This window comes from Caretta caretta, chromosome 5 (assembly GCF_965140235.1).
Source record: "Caretta caretta isolate rCarCar2 chromosome 5, rCarCar1.hap1, whole genome shotgun sequence".
In the NCBI taxonomy this organism is placed as follows: Eukaryota; Metazoa; Chordata; order Testudines; family Cheloniidae; genus Caretta; species Caretta caretta.
The window spans coordinates 51,443,755-51,457,864 of NC_134210.1; the positions used below are offsets into that span (position 1 = coordinate 51,443,755).

The 14,110-nt window shown below is 36.8% G+C and overlaps 1 protein-coding gene across 1 annotated transcript in view; it reads right to left on the bottom strand.

Annotated features, from left to right (window-relative positions):
• Positions 1-6,709: 6,709 nt before the first annotated feature.
• The window catches only part of OCLN (occludin), a 28,350-nt gene continuing 20,949 nt past the window's right edge, over positions 6,710-14,110 (bottom strand). Inside the window, exons 6-9 of the mRNA XM_048851407.2 lie at positions 13,644-13,844; positions 10,638-10,809; positions 9,842-9,883; positions 6,710-8,128 (exon numbers count right to left, since the gene is read on the bottom strand). Of these exons, the coding sequence (XP_048707364.1) occupies positions 8,027-8,128; positions 9,842-9,883; positions 10,638-10,809; positions 13,644-13,844 (517 nt within the window). The 3' untranslated portion in view covers positions 6,710-8,026. The remainder of the gene's footprint in view (positions 8,129-9,841; positions 9,884-10,637; positions 10,810-13,643; positions 13,845-14,110) is intronic.

Consider the following 14,110-nt stretch of genomic DNA (forward strand, 5'->3'; position numbering starts at 1 on the left):
CCATAACTTACAACATTAAAAATATTTAATAAAAAAATCCATGTGCTGGGCAAGGAGGTATTTATATCTTGAATATTCTCTTGATTTATAGTTTGTAAAGCACTCCAATATTGACTGTGGTGGTTAGCACAGCATCTATACCTAAGACAGACTGATCTAGTTCAGATCCAGAAGTAGGCTTACCCTAGGTCAAATCATGAATCACACAACTGTTAGTCCCCTACTCTAGTTACTTGACAAAGATCCCAGTCCTCCAAAGACTGTTTACATACTGTGAATACCCCCAAAGTCAGTGGGATTACTCACAGGGTGTAGAGTTCTGGGGGTTCATAAATCTGTAGGATTGGGGCAAAATTCCCTTCCACGTAGATATAAATTAATCTTGTTTCCCATATAATAATACTGTTTCTCTTGGTCATTTGCTGTTATTCACATAGTGCCAGACTGTGGAGGTATCATGCCATGTTCATAAATAAATTTGTTTCATGGGGAATCTGTTGTCAAGGAAGTATGATTTTGCACCAGATTAAAGCACTACATTCTAAAAACACCTGTGTAAATCATCTTTATTTTAGCTATTAACTGAAGTATCTGAGAAGTAGGATTTATACATTAAAATGCAGTATTATGTGTAAGTTATTGTACATCTATTTTTTCTATTTGTTGAATGTTCCCTAATAATACTATTGTAGTCTACACCAATGGCCCCAAATGTGGGAGTAACACTCTTGTAAGACACAGAGTCTGGAATTGTTTTACTTCTACACAGTAGTGTAATATATTTTATATGGCTCTATGACTAATCAACTAATAGAAAAAATTTGAACAAAAAAAAGTTAATAGTTTTTACAAATCAAATAGAATCTCAAACTTTGACCTCAGAATGCTTTCCCTGGGGCTAGGAACCTGTTTCCTTGGGATATTTTACTTTGTTTAGGATTTTTTCTAACAAAACATCAGTACAAACCTATGGACAGTTACTTGACTCATACATTAAATCTCTGAATATTTATTACATGGAACAACATCTATGATTATCATGAGGCGGGGTGGTAATTGCTATGGGGAAGAGAAACAGCATTTTTTCTAAGTATCTAGTAGTTTCTATTTTTTAAGTGTCTATGCAATGAGTTTGCATGAAACTATTCTACTCTATATGGGAACCCTTAAAAAAATTATTTAAAGATTCAAACTTCTGAAAAGTGTTGTCAGTAGCTACCGGTGTGGTGCTCTGCTCTTGTTCGATGATAACAGTTGGCTGCGTGCGTGTTCCCTCTGTGTGCTACCCCAGCTTTGCGCAGATAGCTAACACAGCAGACCCCAAGAGAACCCCCAATGACCACAAACTCTAGTAAGGTATGAAGGCATGTCAGCCAGGTTTATTGTCGAAGAGAAACACAATCTCTAGCTCCCCAATTCATATAACTTATATACGGTTTGTTGCTAGTCCCTATGTGCTCCCTGACAATGGACTCAGCTCAGTCAGTGGCGGGACTTTCCACTGCCCCCTAGGCTGGACAAATACAGTGCCCCAGGGATGTATTCTTGTACACAGGTACAAACAAGTTACATAACACTCCTGATGTATTGAGGTGCAATCCCTTTACGTAATAATGCACCACCCTTCTACACAGTAAGGTGCCACCTCTCACCTTGTACATGTTGGTTCGAACAAAACAACTCTATCCATCATACTAGCCTTTTGCCCCTGTCCTTGTTATCTGTGTGGACAGTATAAGAATGTTCTTGTACCATTTATGTATGACTCTGGTATCTAATACACTTTAGATACATGTTTATGCAAGAGCATATCTTTATACAACATCAGCCCTTTCCTTGCCAGCTTCTGTGAGCAGGGCCTGCCTCTAGCTCACAGCTTAACTTTGTTTATGTTAGCAAAGTCTTGACCATTGCTTTAGCTCAGGCCTTAGGTCTCATACCGGGCCTCTGATACCAAGGGTTTATGTTTCAGGGCCTCATCTTACTACATTCCCCCACTTTTTGTCTTTTTACAGGGAGAATGTTTACCGTTTGTCCTGGAAAAGCATAATGCATGGACGAAAGATAACCCCAGTGGGCTAAACACTGTGATGTGGTTACCTTATTTTACCATCCATACACTCATGCCCCATCTGTCTTTAAGTCTGCACATTCCCTCATATGACTGATAGATTTTATTATCCAATTATTTTTAGTCCCTTAGGGTGGGCTTGGGAATGTTAAGCCTGGGAACTTGCCTGAGAAATGTCATTTTATAATTGAGTCTTAGAGGCACTCCCAAATAATATATATATTTGTAGTGTATACAGGCATATTGATATAATCTTTATGTGTACATATGTCAGCACTTTATATACAAGCATACCAATTCTTTTTCAATGTGACAGTGTAGCTTGGCCCTTGTGGTACTGCAGATAGCAACTCACTTTTATTAGGGCAATTAAAGTTACCATCTGTATCATTATTAGCAGCAGGCTCAGGGTTTTGAAATACTAGGATAGGGATTGTGACGATGTGTCCCATAGTGTTATGTATGTGAGAAGTAAAACAGAAATTTGGAGTAGTGACACTACCCCTGAGGCCTTTATTTATAAATATATTGTAATTAATTACTACACAGTACTGTCCCTCCATGTTATAGACTATCCTTAATGCTGGTTGTCACGCTCTGGTAAGCTTCACTGGGCAGAAAACTGAACGGGCTAGCTTCTCTATTCCATTGATTGAACTTCTCTGTGATACACCAGTAGTTGAGGGAGATTCAGTTGTTTTTCCATGAATGCTGTCTTCCAGATAACCTACTGAATGGAAAGTAACCAAGTTATTAAATATTGCTGTGTCAGGATTTAGTATTGGTATCCAGACACCGAATAAGATTGTTCTGAATAACATGTGGATTAGGATGCAGTGTCAGTAACCCAAATTATGACTGGTACTAACAGGGAATTTGTTTATCCAATTTGCAGTTACTGTGTAACTTAAGTTTATAGCAATTTGTTTTTTCCTTGCCTTTATGTTGTTTGCTGCCATTCGTTTTTTGATTGTTACCCGTGTGTTGGTTAAACAGTTTAGCAAGGTTACGCACGTTGTAAATGTTGTACAGCAATAATACAACAGTACAGCGATAATACAATTGTTTTTCCACAGCAACCAAGTTGAAATTAAATGACAGTTCATCCTGGTTCAGCTAGTGGTTTTCAGCTGGCTGTTTGTTTAATTGTTCATATATGGTAGATAGGTGTATTTGATGGGTCTCTCTCCTATATGAAGCACTTCATTTTTCTTTTCTTGATCCTTGGGGGTTTTGTCACTGTATACCAATATTTTCTGGTGTCTTCAGGGTGTGATACTTTCTGGAGTCTTTGGTTTGTGGGAAGCAACTTAAACAACTTTTGTTAGTTAACATAGTAACTTTGTTTGTTTTTCCTTTCTTGTTTTCAGTAAACCAAAAACTTAATACAAAGTTTAACTTAGTTTGTTGACAATGTAATAGGGACCACGTCTTTTATAATGCAAGCTATACTTTTTCCAATTGTTGTATAGATATTCATTTTCATTTGAACTGGATTACTAATATTTTATTCTAAATGTAATGCTTAACTACAAAGTTACATATGATTTAAAAAAAAAAACATTCCATGTTAGCAAAAGAGTTAACATCATTTTTACCAAGCTTTCAGAGTTAATTTGCTTGAGATACCAATTTCATTCTTGTTAACTGTTTAGAAGCACAAGCTTTAATAACCACTGCTTCCTGTTAACATAATGTAACATAACACCAAAGGAAAAGCATAACTAATTAAACCAACTCTAAAATTAAACCCAAAATACATTTTAAATACAGGTTCATGCAAATACTTTAAGGGTATTAAACTTTTATGGTGCTTTTTTTGGTGTTTGGGAGCCAAAGGTGGAAACCTGTTGAAAACGTGGAAACCTGTTGAAATTGTTTGGTTCGTTTTATACATAAACTGTTGTTTTTAAAACATTTTTGCTATAACTATATTTAAAAATCCAAACAAGTTTATAAAAGCCCAAACAAGAAATTGACATTTTGTTAATATTATCTTTACCTTAATGTTGAGATTTCCCCTTACCTTTTTTCTTTGAACAACAAAAACTGATAAAAGAATTCTTGTTTGCAATTGCATCATTTGTTGAGGCAGAAATAGATGTACAGATATTTGTAACTGAAACCTTTTTGAACTTTGCAAAAAAAAATTGATGATCATAATACTATGATTATACCCCAACCATGATCTTAAAATAGTGTGGTACCACATATATTTTTAAAAGGGTATAAAATTTACTTTCATTGCAACCAATAAATAAATAAATAAAAATAGTTACATGACACACACAACATACAATACAGGACAACACATGACATACAGGACACACTTACAGTTAGAAAGGAATGGCGCCAGAATTCTATTCATAACTACAAAATACAGCAAACAAAAATAAAAAGGGTTAAACATTTGATTAAGCAAGTTATTACTTTAATTAAAATGTTTAATATAAATTGACAAAAATATATTAATATATGCTAAATTTATTGAATTAATTTGGTAACAAGGAATTTTGCATTACTTTATATTTAACATTATTTTAAAACTCTGCTATATGAAATTAGAAAAGCCCATGTTTCAAATATTAGTGCATGGTTAGGATTAGAAGCAGAGTCTGCATTTCTGTTGCTTGGCAACCATATCTTCGAGAAAGTTAGGAATAATTCCAGCTGTTGCATTCCTGAAGGGTTAAAATAAGTAATTTACTGGATTTATTTAAGGTAAAGTTTTTAACTTGTTTTCCTTGTTTGTTGTTTTGTTCTGTTTTCAATTGCTTTATCTTTTGGAGGTTTCTGTTAAAAAACTATAATTTTTAAAACAAAGAGAGTGAGCGAAAGTGAGGAGAGGCAGGGGAAAGGGCTGGTCAAGAGCAACCTAGAAAGGTAGCAAGACCTGAGCCAAGAGAGAATAACTCTATCAAGGTATTTGAAAGTACAGGCAGCAGCAGCAGCAAATTCAGCAAACTGAGAAAGCATATAATGGAAAAACTTAACGGGTATGTAAAAATATTTGAGAAACAAGGTTGTATTTTTAGATATGAGTGTGGTTCCCTGGGTCAAAGCAGTTGGGAACCAGCACAGTTGGGAACCGCACCCTTGGTTTTTATCCTGGCTCTGAGAAGAGAGTGGGGGTCGTTACCTGCTCTTGTAAAACGTGAATTTGTTTGCCCAGTGTCTGTTGCTTTTGTGTGCATGCCAAATGGATGGCGGGAGTGCCTTTTTTTTTTTTTGCTGCAGTTAACTGTTTTTGGGCAACTCCATGTGTTAATGCATCAATTCTGGGTGTTAATCTGCTCAATTTTAGTTTTTGACTTTGAAATTCCTTTTTATTCATTCCCCTGCAATTGAGTCGCAGCTCCTGTCTCCTAATGTGCTCTGTGAATTGTTCCATTTTTTCCCCTCATTTGATTTACCAATTCAGTGAAAGTATTGTGTGCTACTTTTTCCATCTGTGCGTTTACTTGTCCCATTCTGACAGGCACCAGTCTAGGTTCCAGTTTAGGTTTTACCAGAACCTAGCTTTTATCATAAGCTAGTGGTTGCACTGTAGTGGACCCTGTTTCATCTTTTAGTTTTACTAGGGCTATCTTTTTCCACTTCTGTTCCCATTCTTCAAGCACGAGGGAGCTACTTGGAGTCTGCTGTTTACCACCAATATTTATAACAGAGGACGGCACATCTCTTTTTTGTAGGTTCCTTGCAGCTGTTTCCAGTGTTTTATTCTGTTCCTGTGCTGGTTGTCTCTGGGCTGCTTGGCACCCTGCAAGGGCGGGGGGAGCTGGGAGCATTCCAGGGCTGTGCAGCTTCTTTTGATTCTTCTAATTCTTTCTTTGTTACTGTTACTTGCCCTGACAATTTTGTGGTGTGCTGTTTAAGCCATCTTACTGCCATAGACATTAATTGCAAAACTCTAGCTTTTTAAACTTTCATTATTCTTGAGTGCCTCGGTCTCTACCATCACTCTACATATGCCAGTCCATGTCTCCCCACTTTCTTTTTTAAATCCATATGGATCCCCTTTACTGGCAATCTAGTGGGTCCAAGAGTTATCAAACTGTGGGGATATGAAGGGAGGGGATAAGGGGGTTCTCTAGCTCGAGGTTTTCTGCCATGTTAGATTGTGATTCCTACAGCTATTTGCAACCCACATATTTTAGCATTGGTCCAGCACATGAGAATCAGAGTCAAATTGACTAGAAGGACTAATCTATTTATGCATCAGAGGGGTAGCCGTGTTAGTCTGGATCTGTAAAAGCGGCAAAGAGTCCTGTGGCACCTTATAGACTAACAGACGTATTGAAGCATGAGCTTTCATGGGTGAAATGAAACAGTATGAAATGCATAGGAAAAAAAAAGTAAAATCAGATTTTTTGTAAATGGTTTTATTGAAGGTATTCAGTAATGCAGGCTAAAATATTTTTAGAAGCACAAACTTGCTTACTCTTTAAGAGCAGTTAATATGAAAAATGATTTACTTTAAATAAGCTATATACTGCAGACAATTTAAGTATTACATTAAAAATTTAGGTTTCAGAGTAACAGCCATGTTAGTCTGTATTCGCAAAAAGAAAAGGAGTACTTGTGGCACCTTAGAGACTAACCAATTTATTTGAGCATCAGCTTTCGTGAGCTACAGCTCACTTCATCGGATGCATACTGTGGAAACTGCAGAAGATTCTGCAGTTTCCACAGTATGCATCCGATGAAGTGAGTTGTAGCTCACGAAAGCTTATGCTCAAATAAATTGGTTAGTCTCTAAGGTGCCACAAGTACTCCTTTTCTTTTTATTAAAAATTTAAGAGTGCAACTTTCAGAAAAGATTGTTTTATTATGTATAAAGTGTTCTGGAATTTCCACGAAGAGTCACTTCTTTTTCCTCTTAAGAGACCATTTAAAAAAAAAATAGCAGCTAGCACGGAAATTTAAGCCTAAAAAAGGAAGATTCAGAACTTTATTAAAATCACTGAACTTCACTTTGGTTTTAGTTCATTTAGGCCCCCACCAAACTATTTTAATTACAGTGGTCAAAACATTTTGGCTGTTTTAAAAAAAACAATGGTCAAAGTTAATTGCATCAGACAATGCATTGACTTAGTTGTCAAATAATAGATAATATTTAGCAGAAGACAACTGCTCACAGGAACTTCCAGATTCTGCACATAGTCACACAGTTACAAATCATACGTAAGCCATAAAAAGATTAACTGGTTATTCTAAATACACGCCTGTACAATAAAACAAATCTAAAATACAAATGTAGATTGTTTTTAAAAAAGCGAATATATTCACATTTAGTTTCACTTTTTCATTAGTTACACACTACATTGGTCTCATTAATACACTTACTTATGCAACTTAACACATTCCTAAACAAATGGTTAATCATGACCCTACGAATGGGGTGGTTACAGTGGGATATAATGCACACTGGAGGAGTGAAATTTTGAAGGTCACAGAGCTTACTGTTTATGTCAGCAACACAGATCCAAATGTGTTGCAACTAGGAGCCACAAGAGATGCAGTATTATCTGGAAACTGCTTTTCAAAATTAGGGCACACCATATGGAGTAGAGAACAAAGCTGGGGAATGAGTCAATATGCAGACAAGGGCAATGATATTTAAAGTCCTCAACAACTTAATTCTAAATAAGTCAAACTTTTAGATAACAAGCCTTGGACCTGAATTGTTCCCAGGCAAAAATGCCAGGCTTCAAAGAGAACAGATTCCTTGTCTGGTTTGTTAGCCATACTCCATAGTAAACAAGGTATCAAAATTTGTTACATTGAGGTAACTAAAACGGAGGTTGGTGGTGGTGGTGGGTTGTTTGTTTGTTTACCAGTAAGACAAAAGGGGTTTTGGTTCTCAGCTGCCACCAAAACCATTTTATATCCCATTGTTACAAAACTGGACATAACCTATTCAGTGATTCTAATTTGTTTCCTTCTTTTCCTTCTCTACGATCTCCGATTGTCATAGTCGCTGACCATCCTTTTTATGTGGGACAGTTTACTCTTCAGCTTCTTGCACTGTGCCTTTTTGTTCTTGTAGTCTGCTGACTAAAAAGAAAAACAGACCAAGTGTGGCGTTAGACCAACCAGAATTCTCTAGAAGTATCTAAAAGTATTTTTTTCATATGAAAAGTGCTCTAGGGCTGCACATTAATATAAAAATGCATTTGAAATAAAATTATAAATTTCAGAGTTATAAAAAGTCAGTCAGTAAACTTCAGCTTGAGTCCTATCTGAAAAGGGTACCCAGGAATCTCAGGTTTCAGAGTAACAGCCGTGTTAGTCTGTATTCACAAAAAGAAAAGGAGTACTTGATGCATCCGATGAAGTGAGCTGTAGCTCACGAAAGCTCATGCTCAAATAAATTGGTTAGTCTCTAAGGTGCCACAAGTACTCCTTTTCTTTTTCCAGGAATCTAAGCAGCTCATCTGGTTACATATAATTCTGGCAATTCGTATAATGATAAAACACTTAGACTCTTAAGTTACTTTTATACTGTAAAAAAGTACTTAAACTGGTAAAGCAACTGCACTAGCCTGCTGTAAGAAGAATCCATTCGAATAGGAACTTCTAAGCTTTGGAAAAAAAATCAAATGAGTATTGGTGACCAGCAAGTAGGGAATCATATGTAAATAAGCACAGACAGTCTGATCAAGAGACAGGAGTTGCAACCAACCCTCCTATGCAAGGTCCAAAGCAGCTTCCCAGTACCAGTAGCAAAAATATTGCCAATACCTAGGAAATACATCGTTTCAACTCCAGTACTGCCAATCTCAAGAGTTCAAAAATCATGAGTTAGTCTCTTTTTGGGGTGGGGGAGAACTATTGACCTTGTGTTCTTTCTTTGAGCATTCAGAGCTCATTTTGAAAGCTTTGTTCTGCAGCCATGAGAGCTAAAAACTATTTTACTAAAAAGCTGACAATCACCTGGAGTATTAGGACTGACACTAAGTATCGTGAGACTTGCTATGAAATTGTGAGAGGTGGCAACATTTCATCTATTGTTTCAAAGTTTTCAAAAATTGCAGTCAGAAGATACTGTTCTCATGTATGCAGAAGTTTCAGATTAGGTAAGGTAACTTGTTTAATTTCTACGAAGATAAAACCAGCAGAGATAGGAAAGGACTTGTTTATCCATTCAGTATCTCCCTGCCAATGCAATCTTACTCCCTTACTCAAGTTTGCCTACAAACCCATATAATTTGACAGACTAAATCAAGAGAAGCCCAATGCTTGAAAATCAGGAATGTTGTATATTAGGATTGAAGGACAAGGGAATCTTGCCCCATACTTAACCTTTGCCAGTGCTTTATTAGTCCTGCTATTTAATGGGCATTCTGCCTGCCTAGAAAATGCTTTAAGCACATTGAAGTCTTTACTCAGTTGCCATTAATTCAGTACTGCAATAGATGGAGTCATCTCACCATAAACACCCATTATATTTTGGTCATACTGAGAAGCCTCTTAACAGGTTTCGCTGTAGTTTAGGCCAATTTCAGTCCTGGTATAAGCAGTCACAACTAGACTGCCTGACTACATTGGAGATGGGCCAAGTTTGACTTCTTGAATTTACTGCGCAAGCCCCAATTAGAGATCTGCTAAAAGAAAAAGTACTTGGCACCTGCTTCCAACAGGTGCCACTCTGCATGCGAGTCAGACAGGGAGAAAAGAAGGAAGGAAAAAAAACACCCTTTTTTAAAACAAAAACAAAAAAGTCCTTAGAAATAGCAAACAAGAATAAGAGAACGTTATGATACTTACTGCTTTTATAGCCTTCATCCTATTGTACTGTTCAGCAGCGATCTATAATTAGGGAGAAAATTAAATTAAGTAGGACAGTTCATGTCAGTGCTATGAACAACACAGGTTTAACATTCTGTTACACGGTTTTGAGTGGTTAACCTACATTTGGAAAAAAATCTAAAGTTACAAAGAAAGGCAGTTGATCTACAGAGGATATAAAAATAGTCTTTGGAGTCAGCCTGGTAGACAGTGACGGATTTAGAGCTAGAAATCTGTTTGTGTTAGGATATATGGTGCATGCCATCCTCTCAGAGGAGAAAGGCCCATTTAATAAAAATCTACAGGAGGTGGGGAATGATATTAAGGCTGGACAAAAATCCTGATATTGACAGAAGAGATCACCACCATCAGTATTTCTTCCAGTACGTGGATAGTTTTTAATCCCAGGCCAAGATCTAGAACTCTGGAGCAGAGTCTAAAAATATATGATCATCTTACGATCAAAAGATCAGGAAGTTTTTTCATCCTATTTGTAGGAGAGTTTTCCATTTACTAAGATCTTCAGTATCCCATCAACATTTTAATAAAACCTCTAAATTCTGAAAAGCTCCTTTTTCAAATTCAAATCCAGTAAGTTTCGCATGATCAGTTCACTAAGTCTAAGTTTTTACTTGCTATACAGTAATTTGTATGACAAAGCTAGCATTCACTGGTACATGGCACCTATTTTTGCATACATTAAACAAACACAACTTCCGCCCCCCCCCCCCCCCAAGATATCCTGCATAAACATTCAACTTATCCATGGAAATACCTTATATTCCTCACTGTCTTCACTATAGCCATCCAACTCTTTATCCAGTCGAGAGAGTGTTTTACTGACTTCATCAAGCTCAGCTTGCAAACTCTTGTATTCTTGTAATCCAGAGTCAAAGTCTCGCTTATATGCTTGCCTTTGTTGATCTGTTGTTACTGGTGGGTATTCCCTAGGGGAAGATTTGGCGGGGACGGAGGGGAAGGAAAAGAGAAAGAGAAAGAGAGAGAGAAAAACCCATTTGTTACATATGGTATGGGCTATCTTCAGCTGTATAAACAGAAAAAACATTTGTTTATCCATTTGATGGAGGGTGAGAGTGAGCATGTTAAGTTTTGGATGAAAGTTACTGCTCTTGACAGAGAAACTAATGGCTCTGGTAGGGCCACATAGCAAACTACTCAGTTCTTGTTATGTCTTTCTCCTTTAAGTTAAAAGAGCCCTTTAGTACTTGCGATTTTCTCCCTGTGAAGGTATTCTGTAATCACGTCACCCCTCAATCTCCTTTTTGATAAATTAAACAGACTAATCACTTCAAATCTCTTACTGCAAGACCTTTTCTCCATCCCTTTATGCATTTTTGTGACCCTCTTCTGTACCTTCTCCAATGTTTCAATATCTTTCTTAAAATGTGGACCCCAGAACTGTATGGAATAATCAAGTGTCAGTCTCATCAATGCCATATATAGAAGTAAAATAACCTCCTACTCCTACTGAATATTCCCTGTGAATGGTCTTAGCCTTTCTGCCAGAGCAGCACACTGGGAGCTCATGTCGAGTTACTTGTTCACTGATTCCTAAATCCTTTTCAGAGTCACTGCTTTCCTGGATACATCCCCCCATTCTGTAAGCATTGCCTGCATTCCTTGTTCCTAGATGTGCAACTTTGCTTTTGACATTATTAACACGCATTCTGTTTGAATGGGCCCAGATTATCAAGCAAACCAGATTGTTCCACATGATTCCCAGTCATCATGACTTACCATTCCAACAATGTGTCATCTGCAAATTTTGTCCACAGTGATTTTATATTGCTTCCAGATCATAGATAAAAAAAAGGTTGAATAGCATTGGATCTAGTACCAATCCCTTGAGGCCACCACTAGAAACACGCCCATGCAAGGATGATTCCCTACTGATATCTACTTGCTGAGATCTGTCAGTTAACTAGTTCTTAAGCCATTGTATAGAGCCAAATTTTTTAAATCAGAATAGCATGCAGTATTAAAATCAAAGTATATTACATCTACACAGTTACTTTTATTATCAAACTTGTAATCTTACCATTGTATGACAAGACCTGTATTCCATAAAATCACATTTAACTGGCATTAATTATATTTAGGCTTCATTTTTTTAAAATAATTTCAAGATAATATCAATGTTTATTGTTAGGCATTTTTAATTTTTTTTACTGATTACATTTTCACAATTGCGGGAAATCAGGCAGGGGTGAGGTGATTAATTACAGATATTGAGATTCAAAAAGTTAGTTTTACAACTGTTAAAACACAAAAACTGTCATCAAGTGTCCAAATATTCAAAGCAGCATTTTTATTTCTTCACCCATCTGTAAATTTTGATGATTACTGATGGAAATATTTTTTTGTTGCTTTGCATGTGAACAGTGAAATTGACATTTAATTGATAAAAATCTAATCTTTCCAAGCCTTATTATAATCCTATCCTTTCATTCATTATTAATTGAATCCCATATAGCTTTTCAATTATTTTGCCCAGGATTGATGTCAGGCTAATTGGCCTATAATTACCCAAGTCATCCTACTTTTCCTTTTTGAATACTGGCACAACATTAGTACTCTTCCCATCTTCTGGATTTTCCCGGGAACCAACTTCCCCAATTCACATTATATACAACGCAAAAATACCCAAGTGCTTTTCCTAAATGCAAATTGCTAACCTTACCAAACTCTATAGTGGTTTGAATGGTTTAATCCTTCTTTCTTGTAGGTTTATAAATCTTACACCTCTGCAGGTTAGGATTCAGCTATATTATTCCACTACTGCCCTCTCACCAGCTCATTTTGGAATAGCCATCAGTTTTTAGCAAGTGTTCCACAGATTAACTTGATTATTGTCTAAAGACCACTTGTATTTATTATTAAATACGGCTAATTTCACTCAAAAAGCACTATCCGCTTCATAGTGGCATGAAATCCTAGCTGTCCATAACAAATATTTCAGTTTCTTCATCACCCAAAGCATGTCAGTTTTTGTCTATATGCAGGGCAGAATAAACTTTTTTTTGAGGGGGAGGGGTGAGAAGAGGGGCAGTACTTACTGTGAGAGAACATTAAAGACTATGGAAGCGGGTTTAGCACAGATTTGCTGCGTGTGCTTGGGAGGAAGTCAGTGCGTTTCAATATTGAAGTAACAGGAGTGTTGCAGAGGAGGGGAGAGTTTTATTACCCGCCTTGTGGAAGAGCTTGCAGCATGTATGCATTCAACTTGACTTGCTCTGGTGAGCAGTGTTAGGAACTCACTAAAACAAATTTTGAAGCATCTGTTATATTGGTTAACTGTTTCAGTCTCAATATTAAAATATAAATGGGACACTTCAAATGTACTTGGTGCATCCTGGTGAATACAGATGTCCCAAGACACCCAAAGTCTTGTTCAGTGACCACGTTATGAAATCATTCTAGGTAGTAGCATCAGTGGAAGAGGCTACTTCAGACAAGTAACAGCAGATACTGCTGCTAATAATGCTACTGCTGCAAATACTCCTTTCAACGGCAATGTTTCCAAGTATAAAAGGAAACTCTTTTCCCCACCACCTTTCTAGGCCCTCCTTCCTATTCCAATAGTCCTTACGCTGCCACTATTCACAGTACAGAAGTGGCACTGCAGCTATATTAATAACAAGCTTCCAACCACTACCACATTCAGCAGACACCACACTTATTAACTGGGTTAGTTCATCTAGAGCATCACAAGCAGGGGAGTTAGTATTATTTCAATGCCTGATGAAGTTCTTGTCAGTACCTGTCCCAGTCCTCCTCCAGCTCATCACAAGACTCCCCTCCAGTAGTGTAATCTGCATCATAGTTATCAGAGTTGGTTCTTTTCCGTCTTCCTGCTCTTCTCTTTTGTGGTGGTTCCTTAGCCGATCCATCATAACTACTGTTACCAGTATAATTTGACTGCGTGAGATCCTTCATTAATGGAACAATAACTTCAGACTCCCTACCAAAAGCAGTAAAGATCTCATTAGTTGCCATTTACAGGCTGAATTATCAACATTAACCATGCAGGGTAAGTATTAACAGGATCAATTAAAGACAAAATAATCTGGATTTTTATTCTATAAAAAATTCAACATGTATTTGGAAAACAAAAGTCACTCATTTTAATTCACTAACTTTGGCTAACAAAATGAATATAAAATATGAATGCATTTGTTCCAAAATCAAATGGAACAAGTTTCCAAGATTTTTAAAACACTCCACCTC